This window comes from Oryzias latipes, chromosome 14 (assembly GCF_002234675.1).
Source record: "Oryzias latipes chromosome 14, ASM223467v1".
In the NCBI taxonomy this organism is placed as follows: Eukaryota; Metazoa; Chordata; class Actinopteri; order Beloniformes; family Adrianichthyidae; genus Oryzias; species Oryzias latipes.
This window is the reverse complement of record NC_019872.2, coordinates 21,590,193-21,615,082: the sequence shown is the minus strand read 5'-3', so window position 1 is coordinate 21,615,082 and position 24,890 is coordinate 21,590,193. Positions and strand designations below refer to the sequence as shown.

The 24,890-nt window shown below is 39.5% G+C and overlaps 1 protein-coding gene across 10 annotated transcripts in view; it reads left to right on the top strand.

The window, feature by feature from the left end:
• ncor1 (nuclear receptor corepressor 1) overlaps positions 1–24,890 on the top strand; it is a 72,354-nt gene that overhangs the window by 27,802 nt on the left and 19,662 nt on the right. For 9 of the 10 annotated variants that reach the window (XR_002291706.2, XR_002291705.2, XM_020709054.2 and 6 more), the window contains exons 14-23: positions 366–467; positions 10,629–10,759; positions 11,279–11,571; positions 13,464–13,529; positions 17,390–17,526; positions 17,626–17,719; positions 21,080–21,527; positions 21,608–21,731; positions 22,346–22,523; positions 23,092–23,259. Coding sequence is in view for 8 of the 10 variants with exons in the window: in XM_020709054.2 (XP_020564713.1) it covers positions 366–467; positions 10,629–10,759; positions 11,279–11,571; positions 13,464–13,529; positions 17,390–17,526; positions 17,626–17,719; positions 21,080–21,527; positions 21,608–21,731; positions 22,346–22,523; positions 23,092–23,259 (1,741 nt within the window). In the remaining 2 variants the exon portion in view is untranslated. The remainder of the gene's footprint in view (positions 1–365; positions 468–10,628; positions 10,760–11,278; positions 11,572–13,463; positions 13,530–17,389; positions 17,527–17,625; positions 17,720–21,079; positions 21,528–21,607; positions 21,732–22,345; positions 22,524–23,091; positions 23,260–24,890) is intronic. The other variant, XM_020709059.2, reaches the window with a different exon arrangement.

Sequence of the window (24,890 nt, the reverse complement as noted above, 5' to 3'; positions counted from 1 at the left end):
CCTCTGTTTGTGGGCAGTACTGCTGTTGGCATGGAGCAACCCCGCCACCCTTCCCTTCCCCATTGCTGAGGGAAAGGGAGTTCTGTTTGTGCGCTGTTTGCTAACCGGGAGTTTGCATATTTTCTAATAAGTTATTTTTCCAACTGAATTTTTTTTTGTCTGCTCCTGATTTACAATAATGTAATTTAAAAAAATACTCAGAAATTCAAATTGAGCCACATTTCTTATATATGTCCTCCATCAGAAAAATGCAATAAGGGGCAGGTTAAACACACCAATTTCATTGGAGTGGGTCTTTAAGAGTGTTTAGTTCTGATAGACCAGACAAATGAAAGTAACTGTTGTGCCCCTATTTTTTTTTTTAGAGTGTGGCTGACTGTGTCCTGTTTTACTACTTGACAAAAAAGAACCAAAACTATAAGACGCTGGTGAGACGAAACTATGGAAGACGGAGAGGAAGGAATCAGGTAAACCTAAACTTTCCCGAATATATTTTGGTATTTTTCCTCCACTGTGTTAAAGAAGAAAAAAAAATCAGTGAAAAGCAAATGTTCCTCAGTGGAACAGCAGGAGTCTCTCTGTTAGGACTCAGAAGGCACACCTGACATTCATGGTGTGATTATTGTGTAGGAGAGTGATCCACAGAGACCTTAATGTGGCAACTGATTCAGTGTTATCATGTGATCTCCTCAAATGGCAAACAATAAATCTGTGACAAACTAAAAAGGTTTGGGTCTTTGGATTTAAATGCATCTTCAAATCGCAGGAGCATATTATCTGCTGCGTGAGGGGGGGAAATAATCGAGACTGGAAAATACCACTGTTGTGGTAACCCTTCATATGTCTCTTTCCTGTTCCCTTTTCCATCTTTATGAGTTCTGATCTCCGTTGGTTTCTGAATGTACCTGCAGGATTTATCTGGCAGCTTGACCCCGAGAGAGCACAGCATGCTGATTGTTGCTGGAGCGTTTGCTCTGCTGTTAGATAAACAAAGGAAATGATGTGCGAGTGATGCTTAACCAGATGGGAGATGCTGAGACTTGACTCAGTAGATGAATCTGCTGAGTCAACTTTTTTTGAACAGTCATTCTTCTTTACCAAATAGCTTTGTGGTAATTGCTGGTGGACCACCAATTTTTTTCTTTCTAGAAAAAGGTCGATTCTAGATAGATTAGACTTTCGATGGAAAAGGATCACGATTTGGCTTTTTATCTTGAGTTTTTCCTGCTGTCATGGACTTAAGGCCCGTACACACCGGGACGAATATTCGCCAGGCGTTATTCGCCAGCGTTTTTCGCCACATTTTTTGTGTTCACACCCAGGCGATTTTCGCTGACGATGAGTGGAGTGAACATGCAATTTCATTCCCTGACATTAGATGGCGCTTAATGTAAAACAGAAATACTCCTGTACACAAGGTGGCGCTGCGCAACTTTACGCTTCTTAAAGTCGCTTTTCACTCAGAAGAAGAGAGCAAGTATTTACACGCTTGTCAGAATCAAACAAAGAAAACATGAATATTTCAAGCACCAGTAGCTCCAACTGGTGCTTGGTTCGGGGATGTTTTAGAATGTCCGTCATTATTTCTTCGCGGCTGTGTAGACGCTACTTGGCGTCTATCTTCTTCGCTGGTATGTGTGCTCAGCAAGGCAGTTTTGTGTTTGAGCGCCCCCAAGTTGTGTTTTACTGTAACTTCAGAAGCTCCAGACACGTGAGCAAAAGCGCCATTCTCATTGGTCGAGTAGATTTCGACGCGACGCGTCGAAAAAAAAAAACGAACCCTTGACGCTTTAACGCGTGGCGTTTTTTCGCGTCGGTGTGCACACTCTCGTTGGTGCCCTTTGTTTTAAACGTCGGCGAAAATCGCCGGCGAAATTCGTCCCGGTGTGAACAGGCCTTAAGTTTGTAAAACAATAATCTGAAGTGAAAATCAAAGGTTTAAACCAAGGTGAAAGTAGATTTTTGTTTATGCCGGTACTTCAACAAACCACGTCAACGTAAAACTTTTTAATAGCAGTATAATATTGCATATTAGGGGTGTAATAGTTTGACGATGAATTGATTTATCCAAACAGATTGATTTGTCTGATTCAAGTTGTTAATTGAATCAAATCAAACTATATCATTTTGAAATCTTTTCAAAAATGAAATAAAGTGAAAAGTGATATTAGGAAATACCATTTGGATGGAGAAACTGTAGGTTTGAGTATAACGTAAAAACAACACACGTGTGATTTTAGCAGAAAACTTATCAACCATCATTCCAGTCCAATGAGTGGAAACACTTTGAAGTTAGCAAAGTCATGTGACCATAGAGTGTGCTAGAATGTTATGATAATGGTCCCTTTGGATAATTTGGATGTGGAAAAACAACAGTGGGTTGAACTCTAGGAAACTTTAGGAAACTAAAACGTGAATTCATTCATTCTTGTTTACTTGTTTGTTTGGACACATATTTAATTTACATTTATTTATCTTGTAAGAAATCCAAAGAATCTGGAAAACTTCACCTGCACTGTTCAGTAGCAGGTATTTCTCTCTGAGTCACACTGGTTGAAGTTTTAGCTAAAGATGTCCTGGATCCATTTTAGGTCAGAGAATCAGATTGCTTAGAATGAACAAACTTCGTCTATGAAAAATGAATCGTTGCAGCAACACAGATGAATGCAGTTGAGAATAAATCTTGATTGTAAATAAAAATGTAGACGTGGCTTTGTTGAGAAAAAAATATTTAAATGGATTATTGTACTGAAGAACTTGATAAATGCAGAAAATGCACTTCCTCCTTTCTCATTTTTTTCTTCTCTACTAATTTTGATTTGTACATATTCACCCTCACTTGCAGTCTTCTTCCTGATCAATCTTCTCTGCACTCTTCATTTTTCAATGACTTTTTCAAATAGAATTTAATTTCTTTGCTGCTTGTTTCACTTCTACCATTGCATTAGGTTTTATCTTGAACTATGGAACTAGGATCCCTCCTTCATGTGGACACCCCTGAGGTTTCTTCTTTTATTCCAGAATCCGTTTTTTTAGGAGTTTTTCCTCACGGCGAAGGAGGGTCTAAGGGCAGGGATGCCAGTTTAGTTTAGTCAGTTTGTTAGTTCAATTTAGTATTTTCCTATTGAATTCTATGTATTCGTGATCCTTTTGATTTTATGTTTACTTTACAATTACCGGTACGAAGCTCATTGAGACAACTGTTGATGTGATTTTGGGCTTTACAAATAAACTGTAATTGAATTAAACTATCAATCACAATGGTGTTCAGAAAACTGTAGGAATCATTTATTGTTTTTCTTGTCTCGTTACAAACTAACTAACCTTCAAGTTTCACATAAATATTCCTCCTTGACTGAATGAAATGAGTAACCCCGGATAACAAATCAATTTTTACTGAGTCGCTCATACTCAGTCTGTTTGTTTAGGGAAGGGACAGAATCAGTGGATAAAGTGAGGGGAGAGAGGGACGTAAATGACACCATGTAGTGATAAGACACTAAAAACCACAGAGACGCTAAAATGGTGAGATAAAGTGCTGCCTGGTTCACAACCTGCAGCTGCTTTTGTGTGAGTGTTAAAGCAGTAAAGAGGCGCCACACAGCTGACCTTCCAGTTGGTACGGCGTACCTCCACCAGATCTCATACTGACCGTAGCGGCTTACTTTCAGCCCTGAAACTAATTTTTAAGTGGTTAGAACATTGTAACCTTGTAACTTGTTTTATTTAAATAGAGCAAAATCTTCTACCATGATCCTTTTTACACGTAAACCAAAAAAAAAAGAATTATTTTTTTTTCTCAATCTATAATGACTCTAAAGAGTACTGCATTTCTTTACATTCTTGCCAATAAAGATTTATAAATCAAATCCTTTAGCATTTCAAAGCATTTGGGTTTGATTAGATGAAAATGTATTGAAATACAGTATTCTCTTGTTTATTTCAAGGTTCACACTCTAAAAATAACCTGCGAAAGTTGAAATCCATGAAGAAAGATTAATTCAAGACGGTAAAACTTGTCATAATACACTTGATAAACTGCAAAGTTGTCACACTTTTCTCTCTTGTTTAAACTCAAAGTTCAAACCTTCATAGAGAACCTGGTCCAGTATTATTGAATGAAAGCAAAGATCTGGTTGCGATCGAAAATGTATGCAAACACGGCAAACTGAACCCATTCTGCAGATCAGACAAGGTCAACAGCCAATCAGGACGCAGGACACGATGCCATGTTGAAAAACGAAAACCATGCAGAGTTGCACAAAATGAATCTGCAAAACAGCGAGACCACAAAAGGTGAACCACAAAATAGCGAGGAAACGCTTTGCATCAGATTTAAGTTTATAAGTCTATTGCATTATTTTTCCTCTGGAGTCACACATACCATGCATCATAGTTTTCTGTGTTTTCATCTATTGTGAAGGTTTGGATGCAGGCAGTTTTCTGACGGCTGAAGAGTTTTTTCATTTAATGTCGAATGAAATAGTACTTTTAATGATAAAATCCCATTTTTGGTTTTAGTTATTGCAGTATATTTTGGATGGTGCATATATTTCCTGTGTGCTTTTTTCGTAGTTTAGCTGCAGCAGATTTGTGTTTGACAGTTTGGAGTGAACACAAATGTGGAAATGTTTTCCTCTGGAGCAAAGGATATTGGTGGTGTGCTTTAAGCGGCGTGGTTTGAATGAGCGGGCTGAGTCGGTGTGAAGGGAAAGGGCAGAGTGAACAACAGGAGCAGTGGAATGTAGGGCAAATGAGTGAAAGTGAGTTTGGGTCTGGGAGGGGATCAAGAGAGACGGAGTCAGCGCTGGCAGCTCATCTGCTGAGTTTGTGCTGTGCCCCCCCCCCCCCCCATCCTTTGCTTTTCTTCTTTTCTTTCGACTGAAATAGAGAAGGGTAGAGCAAAAGAAACTCCCCCCATTTTTAAAGCTGTGATGGTACAGTCCTGCCATCTGACAGGCCCAAAAAACTCACTGTGCCTCTGTGAGTGCCAATCAAAGAGGAGTGCTCAGCAGGGATTACCTTGAGTGACCCTGCATAGATTAGTGTGTGCATGTGAGATGGACAATTCTTTGGGCGGCTTAAGCGGCCTGATGACACGCTTTCCTGGAATATGTGCGGCGATGCCGTGGCCCAGCAGCCCTTCTAAGGAGCTCCTCCATGGTGCCGTCCTGCCCCTCCACCGCTGCCGATACCAGCACTATGGAGGCACCGGAGGGTAATTTCACATTTGCAACTCGAGTAAGCTTTGGCACACAGCAGAGGCGAGGCTTTTTCTGAGCAGCAAATGAACGAGCAGGTATGTCACCAACTTTTAGACCGCAGCCTTTCAGCTTTAGACCAAACTGCGTTTGTGCCTGTGATTTCTAATTTGGTTTTTACCTGTTTTAGCCTATGTCGCACCATCTGTTCCTTTTTTTTATGCTTGGGCATTTTGTTTCATAGCCTACTTGTTATTTTGAGAGTTGTAGTCTGCCAAACACGGCTATTTTAGGGTAGGTTTTCTAGGACATTTGCAGGCAAGGTTTTTGTTTAACACCCAAGTCGAGGCTTTGCGGTTTTCTACGAGTAGACTGGATATTATGGCATTTGACTTTTACGACACTGATTTTTAGCATTTCATGACTAAATTAACCACATAAGATGGAGTGTTTGTTCAACATGTCTGCTAAGCCTTATGGATAAATACTTTTAATCTAAAAAAATGTTTTTTGGACTTGTTTTGCAGTTTCATGTGTGCACACAAATACATTCTAAAAATAATGCAGACTTTGGTCTTTCTCTAGTGATATGGCTGCAGACATAGCACGCAATATATTTTAATTTATTTCTAAAATTATTTTTTAAGAAGGTAATATTGCCTCTTCACTTTCGGCTTTAGCTGGTTATCAGTCTTAGAGCTATTTCCACATTTTTGGCACATGCCAAGTTTTAAAGAGCATGTAGACTTCTTTAGTATGATCTTTATGCATGTCAACTCCACTATGTGCTTCATTCATAGCTGGGTTTATTGCACTTGTTGTGAAGCTTTAAAGTCTATTGTTTAGCTTACGAAGCCCATTGAGACGAATATCATTGTTATATTGGGCTATATAAATAAAAATGAATTGAATTGATTGTGGGATTTTCAGCTTTTTATACCAGGCATTTATGGGGACATATGCATATTTGAAATGTAAGCAAATTGTAAGATTCTATAGCTAAAAGAAGGTAAATCATTAAATGTTATTGTACTGTTATGATTCAGCCCAGAGCTGTGGTAAATCTGCAGGTAGTGATTCTATAAGAACACCATAAATTTTGCATGTAATTCACCAAGACACAAGCCTCCACAGACTCTCGATTTTTATTTATTCATTTTTCTTCCTTCACGTTGTCTTCTGTCTGTTGCTTGCTTGGTTCAACACAGTGCATTAGGTTCAAGAAGGTTCAGTTTGCATGTAGCTCCTCAGTTTATTGTTTGATTTGCTCAGCACTGGAACAGACGATCATTGTGCAGCATGAGCCTCAGATTTCAGAGCGGAGCAGTGTTGCAGTTGACATAAAGATGAAAAACGCATGAAGCTACTGCTGAAGACTCGCAGCGTGTCCATCTTTGACTGGATCTGTCAGAGAACATTATCAGATAGGTAAACGTGAGACCTAAATGTATATTATAGTCCATGATAGCAAATCATGCTAGAACCTTTTTCACATTCTACTTCCGCATTAACAACATGTTTAACATAATTGTGGATTATGGAGCTATAAATTGTTGAAGAGAAATTGATTTCTGTAGTCTATTTTGATTCAAGTTAAGTGCTTTGATTTATTGGTTTATTTCAAGGACTATTTGTGGACAAAGCAATTAGAAATCACACAGATATACCAAACTCACCTCAGCAGTAAAATACATTAATTGAAAAAAACAAAGACAAAGAAACTGATATGTAAGATTAAGATGCCATCCTCTTCACATATTTTTGCAATAATGCACGCACTACACACTTGGGTTACATTAGATTTATTAAATATAGTGGTTATAAGGTAAAGTCAAGTAAAGTTTGCTTTATTGCTTGAAAAGGATGGGAAGAAGCAAATTTATAATCCCACACCTGTTGAGTTATTTCAATAATGTAGTTAATTTGGCTATTTGTTTGCATATATTTTGACAAACCATTGTGCTGTAAAACCGACCTATTTAATCCATGGAAGCCTAATGTGTAGAGTTGTAGACTTTCTAATGTGTTTCTTTTCTATTGGTATTTTTTTTATTTTTAACTTGTCCTGTCCAACAGCTAAGCAAACGGATGGGGGCTGAAAGCCTTTTGTGTTGGACATATTTTACTTTTACAACAGGGGTTATGAATCTTATGATACACCAGATGTATATTTCAATAAACCCCTTTTGTAATTTCAGCTAAGCTTTATTCATGTTAATTATATTTGTAAATATATTTTTGTTGGATTGGACGGAAAAGAAAAGGAGGAAAGAAGAGAGAGGGATGACAGATAAGGGGAGGGAGTTCTATTGGTATTTTTGTTATAATCACTTTACAATCACTCATATTCAACGTAGACATATATATTTGTTATTAGAAAGTTACAGTTCTTTGCTGGAGTATTTCTCAATGACAAATTGTTATTTAAGACCCAGTGTTTCAGCCGCTGATCAGGTTTTACTGATATAACTGTGTCCTTAGTAAACCACCAAGTTACCATGGCAACACCCAGCTTACTTGATGCATATTTGATACTCCTCTTCACTTTTTCACCCTCTTTTGTTTACTTGGAACAATGCCTTCGAAAAGAATGAAGCATTTGACCAATTGTGATCTAAAAAAAAAATGTTTTCTTTCATTTGTTTTCCTGCTGTGGGGTTGCGGTGTGGCATTAGGTAATGGTTCTGAGTTAGAAAAAATGGAAATTGACTCGTTTTTTCATTGTATGAATCACTGCAGACATGTAACTTGACAAAACAAAGTAAGCTTTATTTAAAAGCACTGAAGACAACAGAGCAACTGCGTGTGAGTGGTGTGTCATGAGCAGGCTCTGAAATGCACCTGTTTGTCTTAAGGAACTACGTAAAGTGGTAGCAGTTCCCAAGCAGTCGTCAATCTCTTTTGCATATAAATGTGAATTGCAGAGACTCGGTTTTGTATTGTGCAGATGAATGCAGATCAATCAACTTACTTTAGAAACGCATCTCAGACTAGTTTATCTATCTACAGATCTTGGCCTGACACTTGAATTTCTTTTTTTCTTTTTTTTCAAAGTAAACTGGAGGAATTTCAATAACAAATTTGGCATTTTCACTTCACAACACAATCCACCAAGACACAATTTGCAACATTCTGGTGGCAAATGGTAATAGTGCCTTCCAGTGCTAGGTCTCTTTGCTGTTTGTACTCAGACCTTAATCCAGCAGGCCACATATACTGCTGAGTTAAAACATGATGAAGCATCCAGACTTCTGGTTCAGTCATGTCGCAGTAAAATAGAGTTCTCTTGCTCTCCTTTTTTCTACAAGCTAAACCTCAAGCTTTTCTGCAGTCCATATCTTTCTGCTTTTTACCACTGAGAGAAGCACATTCCTTGGCCCCATCTGGTACCAGCATGGGATGTTTGGTTTGGCATCACCAGACTTTGTTCCAGCACAGCGCTTTCATGGAACATTCAGGAGGAAGCATTCTGTGGTGAACCGCCCCAGTAGTCTTCATAACGAATGTTGCTCTGTCCCCAATCTCTGTTATTTTATGTTATTTTTACTGAAAAAAAAAAAAACTAACAAACAACTATACATGTAAATACACACATATCATGTCATGTGTTTGTTGGAATGTAGAAGTCATTTAATAACTTCTGCTTTTGTTATTTCTTACCGACCGTAACTGAACTAACTGAAAAATCATGTCTTAAAGACAAATGATTTAGTGGGGTGACCCTTTGATGTTAACTACCTGAAGTCACTTATCCAAGCATAAAATAGTTCAGTAAACTATTTTTATACCCTTCCACTTTTACCCCGGTTAAATTGAGTAAAGCCGGGCTGGTACTTGAATACACCAAATAAAATTTAAAAAAAAGAAAATAGTACATGTCGAGGGCCGGACTGGCTCAGTCTTTATTGAGAACTTGCAAATGACCTTCTTGCATGAAATGCCATCTGTAATTAACGAATACTGCACAACACATAACAACATTCATCAATCAAATAAATCTTAAAAAGCTGCTGTATTCATTTCTTTTATCCAGATTTTTTTTATTGTAATTTCTAATGAAAACCTTCCCCATTGGACCAAAAAAGCAATAAATAATTTAAAGAAAAATAAAGTGCAGGTAGCAAAAAGAAAAGAAGTGGAAAAATGAAGTTTGTATTATAGCTCAGTTTGTAACTTTTTGATGCACTGACAAAGCTTATAAAACAGTTCATACAGCAGTATAATAGAACGAATTTGTTTTCTGAAGCTTTTTCTAGAGCTTTTCTGTCTTAGTTTTTAACTGACATCAGACCAAGAACAGACAAAATCTGCTTTCCTGAAAGAAAAACACAATGTGCTGAGGTAGCGATGTTCATTTAATGCATTTAATCTCAGTGTACTGCAATGCTGGATGCTGATTTGTCTGATATACTTTGTCTCATAGAGTTGGGGATTAAGTTTGATTTGATTCGTCTTTCTTCACCAAAGAAGCAACGACTTAGGCCTTTAACAGGCTTTAGCAGTGCATTGTGGGATTTGTAGTGTAGTAAGCACTAGCAAAAGATAGTTTGGGCTAGTTTAACGTGGCTTTAAAAATAAATTCTTTTGGCTTCTCTTAAGGGTCCCGAGATTGCTCACTTTGTTGTTTCATACAACACAGATCTTCAAAATGTAGTGAGTCATCTGACATATTAACTAGTCATTACACTAACAGACACGTTGCTACTTAACGGTTTATTCCCCACACAGATCTGAATGAGGGTGTTTGGAACATTGAGTTCCGAGTGAACTTTCATTGGCTCTGCCAAATGTTTTGGCCAAATTGCATTAAGTGTGCACACCATTTAATGATCATTACACCCTTCAACCTGCTAGAATATGAAAAATAGGGGTTCAACAGGTTAAACAAAAAGGCAGAAATGTAGTACATCGAGTTGTAAATGTTGTTTGTTCTTCACATTTCATGGTTTAATTTTAAACTGGGATTTTTTTGTTCCTTTTTTTTTGTTCCTTTCTTTTTATACAAGCTAGTTTTACTATCAACAATTCAGTGAAGTGTAGCATCATACTAGGCTGATTATTCTTGTCTGGGTACTTTCACTGCAGAGTTCCAAAAAATGTGCTGGTGCACATTACAGCGGTTCCTCATTTATTGTGGAGGTTATATTGTAAAAATAATCTGCACTGTTACTTTGGTACCCTCAAAGACATCTCATGTCAATGACAGAAAAAGTCCTTAAAAACTGAAATTCCACTAAAGTTGAGGTTAATTCTAAAATGTTAACTGTAAGAAGAGCATGACGTAAACTCTTGACTCTCTAAAAATCACATGTTCTTTTGTCTTTGAAGTAATTTTATATTTGTTGGGTCAATGTCACAGTAAATATTTAATATTTGTATTTCTTATTGCTTAATCACTGAATAGACTTTCCATCCCCCTATATTTAGCAAATAACACGTCCCTCACAAGAAGATAAGACAGAGGACAAGAACGAAGAGGAAAAATCTGAAAAATTGGAGAAAAAAGAGGACGAGGAAAAGAAGGACGAGGAAGAGAAAGATGAAAAGGAGGATTCCAGGTTTGTTTTTTCTTTAATAGTTCTGCACAATGTCACTGTTTTTAATGTAAATCATATTTATATTTGACAGGTACTAGTATATCCTGAGTACTAAACGGGACAACATTTAATGTGCTCTCTGGACTCAGTTGCATCTTTCTTGTATTCATCTTGCAAGTTTGGGTAGTGTGACTTGTGTTGGCCACATTTCGTCTTTTAGTTGTGATGATCTATTAAACATTTATCAAACTGCCTGTTAAAGTATAAGTGATGTTAGCTTTTCACAGTTTTCAGTTACTAGTTTATATCACTAAAATCTCCACCTCTGTGTATAAATTTCTGCTGGCGTGACACCTGACATGTGGAGAAAGGATGCAGTACGTACTGATCTGTCAGTCCAGCTAAAGTGTTCATAGTTTGTAAAGTCGTTTTTTGACAGAGTTTTCATAACAGAGAAGCCCACAAGAAGAAGCACCATCGGCCAACTGACATTTGCTGGACCAGCAGCTAATAACTGTGTTTCCCTCTGCCAAACCACAGGGACATTGGCAAGGACAAGGACAAGTGTGACGGTGGGGAGGACGAGGACGGAAAGGAGCAAAACACACCGCGTGGCAGGAAAACCGCCAACAGCCAGGGCCGCCGTAAGGGAAGAATCACCACGCGCTCCATGGCCAATGAGGCTGCATCAGTGGCAGCTGAGGAGGCACCTCCCCCTGCCCTGGAGCCCGCTGTGGCAGATCCTCCACAGCTCTCCAAGTCTGACCCAGCACAGAAGGGGCCCAAAGAGGCAAACAAACCTGGGACACCAGTAGCTTCAGTGGATACTAAAGGTAAAACTGTTTAACACTTGTAGAATGACAGTGTCCGAAAGAAAAACCTGTTTAATGTTTCCAGAATCAGTTTTTTGTATTACCAAAATCACACATGTACAGATTTTATACTGTCTTAACAACACAACAGCAGAAATCCAAGCATACCGGATTTTTCCCAGGGATCAACTGTTGTTTTAAAATGTTGACCCAGATAAGTGTGTTTTTATCTCTATGAGCAGACCACCAGTTTATTTGCTTTTACAGACTGCTCAAAACAAACGTTTTCTAAGGATTTGCTTGGATAGAGTCAAAAGATACTTTTGGTCCTGAATGTTCATCTCACTGTCTTTGTCTTTTAATTTGAACTGTTATTGACTGTTGTTTTGACCCGCCCTCATAGTTACTGGACAATGACTGAAGAGATCTTTAGTCACGTGGTTGTGTTTCCAAGCCTTGGTCCATAAAAGAATCGGCCGCTTTATGCCGGTCTGAATACAGACCAAACATACGTTTCAGGACTCGATCTGGAACAAATTAAGCAGACCTTACCCGGAACAAATGATTTTTCCAGTCTTAATGCAACCATAGTCGCAAACACCTTTACGGAGGGGTTGGTCCGTATGGGTGCTGCAGGATTTAGGATTGCCTGCACGGGGAGGGTCATAGAGAAGAGCTCAGGTGTGTCTTGCAGTTCCCTTCAGGCTCGCACAGCCACCTAAAGGGATATTATGAAAATGGAATGTACCATTTCCAAATGGTACCATTTTCTGCTACCATTTTTCTGCATTTTCTGGTACCAAATTCTGCTCACACAGGGTGTGTACTTTAAGGGCTTCTCAAGCAAAATCAACTTTTTTGAGCTTCTGAGTGTATAATAATGTTAATTCCTGACTATAAACAAACCTCAAAGCACAAATGTTTCTGCTCTCTGGGCTCTCCAAAGGCGATTGATTTTAAAATTTCAGGCTGGCCACTTGCGTGCCCCATACAGGCTTACAGATTTTTCACCTGCAGACAGCCCCTATGCATCTGTAAGGGCAGTTGTGACTAAAGCTTTCAGTGGGAACTATTTGGAGGGTGAGGAAGAGATGCTGTTTGAGCTACCTGCTTTCATGCATAATCATAATATCAGTCCTTGAACCTCCAAAGACCTGCAGCTTGTCTTTTGGGGAGCAGTTTTTGTATCTGGGTGAGTCTGTTGCATTGTACAATCTAGCATTGATTCCTTTATGCTCAAAGTAGGTGGGGGTGGTGGGGTAAAACTTCCAAGGGTAAATCTGCAGCTATATTAGTCTAAATGTTTACACAGTCTCAGTGGGTGTCATGGAGAGTGGGCTGGAGTTCATTCGTCCCTCTCTGTGCTAACCATGCAGTTCTGTGAATTTTGTCTGTGGGGGGCAGCAGAGTAGCCAAGCTGTATCAAGGAGGAGCTTGCGTTTGTTTTTGTTTCAGATGTTGCAGTGTAAGTGGTGGGAGGGTTTTAGAGAGCTGCTCTATCTGCCTATTTGTCTCCATCCAAGGCCATTTTCCAGAGAGGGAGGCACGGCTCTCAGCTCCTCCACTGTCTGGCACTACATCAGCTGACCAAGGCGCCCTCCCCTAATGGATTAGAGAGGAGGAGGGTTCACTCTGGGACTGTGGGGAAGGAGGGGATAGAGCAGAAAAGCGAGGAAAGACGGGAAAGAGCATGATAGGGGGAGAGGAGGCAATCAGCTAAAGTGTAAGTGAGGGAACAGGTCTCGGCTGCCCCCGAGTGTAAACAGATTAGAAGATTAGTGACCATGAGAAGCAAGTGGCTGAGGAAAAGGAGCGCCATTCGTTTTCTTCTTCTCCCCCCTTTCACTTTCTGACGGCCGGCCTTTTTCCTTCTGCCAGTGCTGATGGGGCTTTCTCTCCTCTCTGTGATTTAGCTGGTGCCGGGGAAACCGGAGAAACTTCTCGCTGGACCGAGGAGGAGATGGAGGTCGCCAAAAAAGGTATTGTTTTGATTCATTTATGCCTGTCTCATCCCTCTCCTTTTCCTGCCTCCCTGTACGGCCGAGGCTCTTATCCATTTCATGATCTGTATTTTTTTCTCTTCCGTTTTCTGTTTATCTTTAATTACCCGACATTGTAGGGCTTTTCCCTGTCCATTCTCTGCATGCGCTAACATTTCTACAAGTGCTCCACAGTTCAAGAGTCAATAGGGCTTAGCATATCTAGTAGAGGTTTTCTGATTTGAACACATGCATATTTCAGTGTTTCATGTGTGTTTAGGGGAACTGCATTCCTTTCAGACATATTTTGCATTTTCATCATGCTATGCGACATTTAAGTAGATTCTGAATGTCCAAAACTGGTTGCATCAGAAAAAAAAAATTGCTAGAGCATAATAATTTAAGTGCTTTTGCTATACCGAGTTGTCCATATGTAAAGATTTCTGGCTGTAAAATGTTTTGAGCATGTGCAAAAAAAGATTTACAACTTCTAAAATGTTTTACACCCTTACCGCGAAGGGGGGTCTAAGGGCAGGGATGACCAGTTTAGCTTAGTCAGTTTGTTAGTTCAATTAAGTATTTTCCTATTAAATTCTATGTATGTATGATCCTTTTGATTTTATGTTTTACTTTTTCAATTACCGATACGAAGCCCATCGAGTCGACTGTTGTTGCGAATTTGGGCTAGGGTTTTATTTTTCAAGTCTCCATAAAGACACATGCACAAGTTTTCTTTTCTAAAAGTGCATACACACACACACGCACACACACACACACAAACACACATATACAAATGCAAACTCTTGGTTTAGGCTCAGAGTTTTGACATTAATTTGTCAACTAATCAACACCTTTCTTCCTGTCATCAGCAAAGTTGTTGGATTGCCTCCCACTGGCCAATCAGATTGCACAATATTCCCATGATTCAAATTTGATATTTTTTTTTGTTTTATTATGTTTTGAAAACATGAGATTAGTTTTACTGTCGGTCTATGATATCATCAAGCAAAGGACGGCATCTTGATTGCAGAAAGGAACCTTTAAAGTCCCACTCTGATAATCTTTTGATCGATTTTTCAAAGGTCTGTAATGATGATTCTTTTAGCCCAAAGCAAAAAACCTTTGTTATTTTTTTTTAGGACATAGTTTCTGCAGAGTGGCAGCAGTTAATTACAAATTTGTCTGAGTTGTGGGCAGAGAAACACTGCACCCTTTCCCTCCCCGTCACTGAGAACTCAGTGGGGGCTTTTGGTCCGCCTTGTGTAGTTTCTACGTCACAAATAAGCTGCTACGTCTGCTCCTGATTCACAAATACTCAGGAATGCAATAATCAGCTTAATTTTTAGAATATATTTCATCCATCACCAGAAAACTTTCTTCGGAACGGGTCTTTAAAAGGATGTCTGTAACGGTCTAAATGTTAAATCTGAACACTTTCTTCATAATTGGGACAGTTCATTAAAATATGGTTCTCTGCCAGCCCAGAAAATCTGATTTTGAAGATGAATCAACTGATGTCTTATAATTTTGCAAACATATTTAATGTCAAATGAAAGCAGGTTATTGATAAGAATGAAGGTGCTATGAAGCTTGGTTGTTTTAAAGCAAGATTGAAGATGAAGCATTAGGATTTAAATGTCGCTCCTGTTAGTCATTACCTGTTTAGTCATAGGGTAAACCTGATTCAGAAGTCCCGTTTGTGCAACTCATAGAGAAACACTTTACAACTTTTTACCAAAGTTTTAACTGTCATCTGTAGAACATGTGTATGATACTTTTGGGGGCAAATGTGAACTAAGGGCCTCAAAATTAAAACAAACAAACAAATAAAACTTAAATCTTTTTTAAAAAGAGAACTCTTTTGTTTATAATGTGTGCTTTGTTGTCTATATAAATGCAAATCCTAGCTAAAGCTAAAGGACTTTTTGAAGTTGCTGCTTTTTTATTGCTATTTCTGAGTTAGTCCTCAAAACGTCTGGAGACTCTTGTGAGGTTTCAACTTTTCTTGTGTGATTCAGAGCACTTTATCTTTGTCCCACACTAACATGCTACGTGGCTAACCGCTATGTTTAATATGTGATGAAATTAGGGACAACTAAAAGATTTTTGAGACATCTTGGAAATTCTTTTGGGAATTGATACGAGCCTCTGTACCTTTGTATGTTGTAGCGATTTTCAACCAGCTTGCACTGAAAACCATCCGACTCAGATGTTTAAACAAAATATACAAACTTCTTCTTTTCAAACTTAGCAGTGAATAAACCCTTCACCATGGATGCACGCCTAACATCTGCTGTTTTAAGATTATCTTTTGCAGAGCTGCTTTCTATTTTCTACCACTTTTCAGGTCAGATAGGTGCCTCTTCATGTCTCTGACTAACCAGCAGTTAATAAGTTAAAACCTTTCAAGGATATTCCTAGTATATATTTTCAAAACACTAATGGATAAGGTGTTGCCATGGCGATGATGCGCACATCTTAAGCTGAGTTTGAATTGTGTCGAGGCCAGCAGGGATAAAGAGGTTGAGTCGGCGCAAAGATCTTTTTTCCTGCTTCTTTTAGTCGGCTTCCTGTTGCTGGGAGGGAAACCAGACATCGGTTGGTTTCATGTACTTATAGCTGAAATGCTCAAGTCTCTAAGGGTAACGGAAATGTTGCATTTAAAGTATTCAGATATATTCAGTGCCTGGATTTCTTATGAGACAGTATTGTTCTGAAACCCTCACTGCATTGGTGATCAACTTTATTGTACTGGTGCTTTAAGCTTAATTTTTTTCCAGAAAGTAGTGTAAGGAGGAGTTTGTCACATTGGTGAGGGATTTTAAGTCTGTCCCAGTAACTCTGCACTGCAGATTGGCAGTTTAAGTTTAGGCAGCTCCTCTGACGTGACTGTGCTCTGGCTTGAAGTCCCACTCTGATCATCTTTTGATGTTTTGTAAAAGTGTTTAGACAAAATCAGAAAACCTGTCTTTTTCTAGGACATAGTTTCTGCAGAGCAGCAGTAGTTCATTAGATATTCACACAGGACCACTGGCGTGGCTTGCCCACATTTCCCATCTTTTGTTAGCATGCTGTCCTTCTAGCTTAAAGCCCCTTACAACCCCAACCTAACATTAGCAGCGCAACAACAGTGGTTCTAGTTTATGGATCTAGTCGAAAACAAGTGGCTGTATCAGAATGGAGCAGAGCATAGAGCTTGTGGCCCGCCCGGGTTTTTGTCTACTCCTGATTCACAATGGCTTGAACATGGAAATAATCATAAATGTAATCTTAATTTTCTTTCTATATGTCCTCCATCACCAGAAAAATGCAACAATAATTTGTTAAACACCAAAAGCACCACATTTTCATCGGAGGGGTTCTTTAACCTGAAAAAGTTGGTGGTGATGCCATTAAATAATATTTTTCTTTCAAGTCAGCCGTGCCTTTTTTTTAATCTTAAAGACACTTTCATCTGTTTTTTGTTTTATTTTGGACTTTCTAGTTGTAATTTAGCTTTACACTGTTGTTAGAAATTAAAAGTTTAATATGATATTGATAATTAAAAAACCTGTATGTCTACAGCCACTTTTAAAATTGAACTACAATGGGATTTACAGTAAAATGTAACAAGCAAAGGAAAACGACTGAAAGTGTAAGAAAACTTGAGCAGAGACCCTGGTTAAATATCAGGCAATCAGATCCAGAAATAACTTTCCTTCTACTTTTTTACCCATTTTAACTGGGACTTGGAGCATTTACTTAGCCTTTTCTGTATTTTCTGTGTAGATTCAAATGAATCTTTTTCAGCAAATGTTTACATTGTACTTCAAAAAAGCAGATATTTAAAGTCTGTTGTATGTGTCTTTTTCCTGCTCCAGGGCTGGTTGAACATGGCAGAAACTGGATTGCCATAGCCAAAATGGTGGGCACAAAAAGTGAGGCACAGTGCAAAAACTTCTATTTCAACTACAAGAGGCGTCACAACTTGGACAACCTTCTGCAGCAGCATAAACAGGTGGAGCATTTGCAGACTGTGTTCTGTCGAGTTTCATGACTTTATCACTCACCGCGATAACATGAATACAGAATGACTTCTGCTCCTCTTGTTTCCCAGGATTCTCGGAGGGCGCGTGCTGATAGATCTCAAGGGGAAGGCCAAGCCATGGCATCGCCCGATGATGACGAGGACAACGCAGATGAGAGCGAAGGTCAGAAAGATGGCCGTTGGGATACGTGAAGTCTTTGTTTCACTGGCAGTTTCAGACATTCCCAGGCAGTCTGTACAAGATAAATCTCTTTATGTGGGTTACAAGTTCAGGCCAAATGAGGCTGAAAAGGCTTCAGGCTCTTTTCAAGAAAAGTTGAGGACACAGTGGAAGAAGATAGAGAATTTATTGATGAGTAACAGTTGCAGTATGGGGAAAACAAGTCCCCTTTGTCATGTAGGTATTATTGGTGCTAAAAGCCTTGACTCTTGCTCCATGCTGGCAGTTTTTTAGAGATAAGAAGAAATGATCAAATCAGAAAATCATTGGCATTTTGGTTACATCCACTTGTCCTGTTCTAATTGGAAATCCCAAAGCTGTTTAGTTTGAGGGAGAGATGCTCACAAGTCCAAGTCAAATCTGAAGTTTCTTTGTTAATAAATATTTTATGTTTTGTTGAATATAATCCTATATTATTATCATGTATCATATATTAAATATATAATAGATATAATACATTCTATAGATTGAAATCATTAGAACATCATAGAGAACATTATAAAATTATCATTTGAAATGTTCAGGTTTATGTACTTAAAATTATTATATTTATCATTAAATAAAATTTAATATAGAAGTATTATAAAATAGAGGGTTTAAAGAGAACCACACAACTATTTTGATTTAAATGGATAATTTAGGATGAATATGTAAGATTACACTTGATAAGAGGTTATGGGGGCCGGTTTAGCTCATGCTGGTTTGAGGCGCCTTCCATCCATGAAACCTGGGTTAGAATCCGGGCTGCTCCCTATTCTCTTCTCTGCTGCTGTGCCGGTCCCAAACCCGGTTGGATTGAGAGGGTTGCGTCAGGAAGGGCATCCGGCATAAAACATTGCCAAGTTAACCATGCGACTCATCCTCGAGGGAGGGTTGTTTCACTGTGGCGACCCCTGACGGGAGAAGCCGAAAGTAAAAGAAGACACTTGATAAGAAGTTCCTCTGTTATTTTTTCTTCAACAGCCTGTTTAATTGGACCGATGTGTTCATAGCTGTCATGCCAACTGCACCGCAGCGCACAGACAACAGAAACGCTTAATGTGCAAGCGCTTAGAGGTTCTTTTTGAGTGACTGACCTTGGACCACTCGAGAAAAAATAAGTCACATTAGCAGATACATCTACAGTTAGGAGTCAGACGCTGAACGCTCACACCTTTCTGAAGTTTAGGAGGAAAGAAAACTCCAGATCTGGTAGTGGAGTGCAGCGCTCAGTTTAGTTGGAACACACATGTGCAGTGGATGTTCGATTGGTCAGCTGCGTGTTAAGTGACGTACTTCACGGCGAGGCAAACAATTGGCTGACGGCAATATATATATAAAAAAAAAAGTTTTTGTTTGTTGTTTATTTTTGTTTACCCACACTTCCTTTCGCATTCGACATATTGGGCCCCCCTGATCCATATTCACAAATGATCCGTTTTTTCTTTTTTAATATGAACAGTGGAATTATAATGGGGGAGTGTCTTCACTGACATAAACTTAATACAAGTAAGAAGAGAAAAAAAAAAAGTTTTTTGAGATCAGACAGTGATGCCCCAGAGGTAAAGATGACTACAAAAACATCACAAGTCCACAATCTGACGTTTCCCCTCTGTAAGACTAAAGTGCAACTCAAGTCCAGGAGCCTGGCGTGGGAAAAGTTGAGCTTAAACTGTAAATCCCAACGTGTGTTAATGATGGTTCTTTTTTGTACATACACACCATTTATTCATGAGGCTCCAGATGTTGAGCTCAAGTCTCAGTTTCTGTCCTGGCAGGTGATCCATTCTGCTGCCAAAATGGCAGCACATTTATTATTCAAGTGGAAAAATCGAGCCATAATATTTATTCACCAAAAGAGTGTTTCCATTGTCCTCTGTAGCGAAGGCCCATCTCAGTTTGCTTTTACGTGTTAGATGCATCTGCAAAGTGTAGTTTCTGCACTTTCATCACCATGGCAACATCTGCAGGGGCTGAGGAAATACACACCAAGCTGCTCTGTGCTAGGAGTTTCTTTTTCATAGATGAGTAGTTATCAGATATGGAAAAAATGCTTTTACGAACACTGACTCGCTGCCGTTGTACATTTCTGTCTTTGTGTGCAGAAACCATCACAAACACTAAAAGAGCTGTGGATCCTTACTTAGGTGACAATCTGATGCGATTCCCAAATCAAGACCACCAATTTACAGATCTAACCATTCTCACTACCAATGTTCAACATATTATGTTTGAATGGTTAACTCCAGCAGCAAACATCACTGTTGTTTATGTTATTTAGTTTTTCCTACCTTAAAGTTTAGCTGGCTACTGTTCTATTTGTTAGAGGAGAAGACGATGGTAAATGAAGACACAGCAACACCTCAATGAAATAAAAAAATTTAACTACTAGAAAGCACTCACTGTCCAATAATCTGAACTGAAAACAGAGTTTCCAACACACCTGTTTCATAAACTCATTATTTTTTTCATCTTTAGTGGAAATAATAACAAACTTCCACTTTGGTTGAAAAATTTGCAGGTCCGTTCCAGTACGGCTTCTCCACCACGCTAGCAGACAGTCACATGACCAGACGTCACGTAATTGATCTCAAGATTTCTGTAATATTCTCATTTAAATAATAATTATTTAAATATATAAATTGAACTCCAGTGTCAATTTTTAAATCATTTACAAAGAACACACTTGATAGCTTTACTCTGAAATTCTTAACCAAGACGTTACTTTAAAGGTTAGTTAACTTTCAGTCACATTAAAGCTTTCATTTTATTTGGTTTATGTACCTAAAATCCAACATTATTCTGCATATTTGAGAGCTGATTACATTGCCTGAAGTGTATTTTTTTTTTTTTTGCTACACTCTACTACGGTATATTTTTCTTTGGAACAGTTCGTGAACATCAGAGTATTTGGATAGCCGTTACAGCCCTAGACACTCAACAATCAGGAAAGAGAGAAGGATCAGAGACAGCAGCAATCATTTGTGCCTCAACAGAAAACAGTCAAAATAGTCAACAAGATGTAAGAAACTTGTGGGGAAAGGGCATTTACATCATCAGTTCAATGTGAATTTTATATCCTGCCAACATTTAGAAATTTCACCGATGCGAGTTCCTCATAGTCTTCTCGTTAGATTAAGGCTTTGTTGACTTTCAATTGCCTGCAATATTTACTTTTTAACATAAATCAGTACTATATTCCAATGCATTTTTATCTATAAATGCATTTTTGTTATTACGTTTTGTTCTGTTGTTTTTAATAGTTCTCATTCTAGTTTTGTTTCTTTTTTACATGCATTAATTAATCTTGAAATGCTTCTTCAGGTGGTGACAACAGCTCGGACACAGAGAGTGCCCCTTCTCCCTCCCAGGCTGACTCATCAAAAACTGCAGACTCTAAGAGGGAGGAGAGCACCACAGGAGATTCCCAGAGCACCGACAGCGACAGGGCTCAAGCCAGCGATGGAAAAGCTACAGAGCCCCCGTATGGAGAGCTCCGTGTTAAGCAAGAGAAAAGTCCAGAGAGAGAAATGGGATCTCAGGAGGAGAAGACCAGAGCGGCTGCTTTTCCTGGTCCAGTACATCCCAAAACTGAGCCTCAGGATGTGGACATGAAAGCCGGAGAGGTTCAGGTCAAGACGGAGCCTGAGGTCAAGGAAAAGGTAGAAAAAGGAGAACACGGCGAAAGGCAGAGAGACCTCCACTCTGATAATGACTCAAGTGCAACCTGCAGTGCAGATGAGGAGGTGGAGGCAGAGCCGGATAGACAGAGGTAAGCGCTCTGCATGCTTGTGTCCCATTAGCAGAACCCTGAACAAAGGGTTACTAACACATTTATGCCCAACTCTGCAGAATGTACACCATGGAGAAACCAATGCTGCGCAGCCCTCCAGGCACTGTGCTTGTGCCCTCACCCAAACAAGCCCACTTCAGCATGCAGCAGATGCAGCATCGTGCAGCTAACATCCCCCCCATGGTTCGTTTCTGGTGTTGATATCTTCACAAGCCCGGAAAAGGCAGTAGCTTTGTTGTAAAAAGAATAAGACGTCTTGAGGAGTATAAAATGTATTTTCCTGATCTGGATAAGTGGAAAAAAGTAATAATGGAGAGCCTTGTTGACTTTCAGTTCAACACACAGTAAAGAAAGTTGATCATTGGCTTCATCTTCCAGTCCTGGAGACATACCAATGCTGATTAAAGGGAAATTGGTTTATTGGTAATTGATTTTTATGGGCTGCAGGACTTTAAACTACTGTCTTCTGGGAAACCTTTGACAGCTTAATAGCATACTTGCTCAAAATCATAAGGTTTATATGACAGCTTTGGCGTTGAAAGTTGACTGGAAAATATGAAAATTTGACTCTTGGCAGTTCAGGAATTTTGAAATGGAAAACATTTAGGATGACTGTCTATAGCATATAATAAAAATGTTTTATAATAGACTAATAGAGTGAATACTTTAAACAATCTAAATTCAAGGAAAAAGTGTTGATATAAGGGTTTATGTGCCGTATTAACTATGTTTTGTGTGCTAATGCAGATCCGTAACTCATCCAGACTTCTTTATTTGTCTCGTCTTTAACGTTGAAGGTGCCTGGTCCCTATGGCCCCGGTGGAGTTTCCATCACTGGTTTTGCGATGTTTCAACACCAGATCAAAGCCGTGCATGACTCGGCCCACCAGGAGGAGAAGCAGAGGCAGGATCTGGGAGACCTGGAGCGCAGACCTCCTTACAGCACGCGGAGCCCCACTGTAATGGACAGAGATGGTGAGCAAACTAAAGCTTGTTAAGTCTTCTGCTGTTTCTTTTTGAATAATCTCTCTATATGGGCTTGCTTAGTGAGCTTCTTGTCATTACACTTGGTCTATGGTCTTTTATGACAGCCTTTATTTTATGCTTTTGTGCTGTATTTTGCAGAAAAGGAGCAAATATTTTCTCATAGCTGAACAGTAGCTCGGTAAATTGAGTTGTTCGCACTGATCTCATTGAGCGTTGTTCAAAACAGGGTCCGGTTCCGTTTTAGAAGTTTTATGCCGCCAGCTTGTCGCAGCATTGTGCACTCCTGGTTAGTCTCGCACAGTTCATGCACTCAGAGGTGGGGCGTGGAAGTCAGGGTTTGATTTTAGCAAAGCTTTTAGCACTTTTAGTAAAAATTGTGTGAAGAGCAGCTGCCGCTAAGCTGGAAAACATTGACACCAAAATAGCTCACGTTTTAGCAGGTGGTGGTGTCAGCTGTGCAGGTCCATTGGTTTGCCTCAGCTCCATGCTTACTAGCATTGGGCTTTCACTTTAATAGGGGCTATTTTCCCTGTGTCCTTATGCCTGTGTACTGCAGGTAAGCCCCTACCCTACGGGCCTTATGACATGATGCTGGCTCTGGACCAGGAGCGTCTCTCTGGTCAGCCAGGCTCTCCCTACAGACTCCCCCCCAGGGAGCTGAGGAAGTACTCACCTCAGCATGACATGAACATCACCAATGCTTCCTGCTACAGCGTGTCACCAGGTAACGCGTCCATCTTCACCTCCTGCTCCACCCAACACGTCTCCTGCACCCCAGAATAAGTATTACATTTAGAGAAGAGAGGACTCCACAGCAGTGTGGAGTTGTCTTCTAACTGCTTTTGAGCCTTATTTTCTAGAGTAGAAGTTGTGGGGGTTTTTCTGCATAGATTGGCTGTGGTTGCAGTCTTATACTCAGGTGCAATCTTATATGTGAAAAGGCTACAAACTTTTGACGCTAGTTCCTCCCACATATGGTGGGAAATTTAGGTTTATGAACACATTTTTGGGCAAGCGTTGAGCAGCAAATTCGACGCTAGTTGAACGAGAGGAAGTTGACGTGAATTTTTAGTGAATCACGTTTTGTGCACGCAGCATTTTGCCAGGCTTGGCGTTGTACAGACGTGTTGAACTTTTCTGCCAAAAAGTGCCACTTACGGTATACTCCTGTGTGACTTGTATAGGATTTTTGTCTTCTTCATTTTTCACTTTTTGGCTGCTGCAACTTATAGTGTAGGAGAAATGGTACTTAAAAAAGTCAGCTTGAATTTATTTTTGCCTTTGAATTTATTTTTGATGAACACTGTGCTCAGAGATTTGTTTTCTCTGTTGTGAAAATGCTTTTCCTTATAACCAAAGCATTTCCTTCTTAGTGGAAACTTTAATGTGTGTTATGCCTCATTGTGCCCTGGGGTTGTGGGGTCATAGCCTAAAGGTCTTTTGCACAAAACAAAACACGCAAACCCATTTGTAAATAATATGTTGGGTTCAGGATCCCGAATACGAATTTAACAGCATTAATAAGACAGTGAAGCATAAAGGCTGCAGTTCGAAATGACAAACTGGACGAACTATCTGAACCTAGATGCGTTACCTTGCCTGGATATGAAAGAAAAGGAAAAGAGTCAATGCATAAACTGAGCTAACTCTCTGGACTAGCATAAACATGAAAAAACTAGCTTCATTTTACCATTATATCTCGCTTAACACGAGCAAAAAGAACAGGGTTATCCAGACCAGAGTACCAAACAACAAAGCATGACCTGCCACATGACTCGCTAGACGGGTTGCAGTGATGTCACCAGTAACAGCCCACCCACCATGCTGGAGGGCAGTGGTGGAACTAAGTACAAATGAGCATGTAATTGGGGTATATCAATGGCAGTTACGGCCAGTAGATCTTGTAACTTATCAGCAAAAGTTACGATACGTTGAATGAATAAGTCCTTACTGTCTAAAGAAAGGCCAATTTACAGTGGAACCGACCAGTTTGCCAGTGATAATTTAACTTGCCTTGGTGAATTGTCTGCTTCTGTTGTACAAATATGTACACCAGCAGCTTTTTAAATGCATTAAACTAGTGCATCTTTGGTTAAAGTTTACACATTCTCTGGTCATGGCGACCATAAACACCACAGGTATTGACCATTTTTGCACCTGAAATTCAAAAGAATTATCTCAGTGTACAGCGTGTTGTTGTGTTGCTGGCATTTGTGATAGTTCCCTTGCCCTTCTGGCATGGCGGACAGGAAGTTCTGTGACATCATTTGCAACCCGTCTATGGCACTCTGTTGATGTTGGGGTTGCGGGATGCTGGAGCTGGAAGCTAAAGGCATATAAGCTGTAATGCTGACA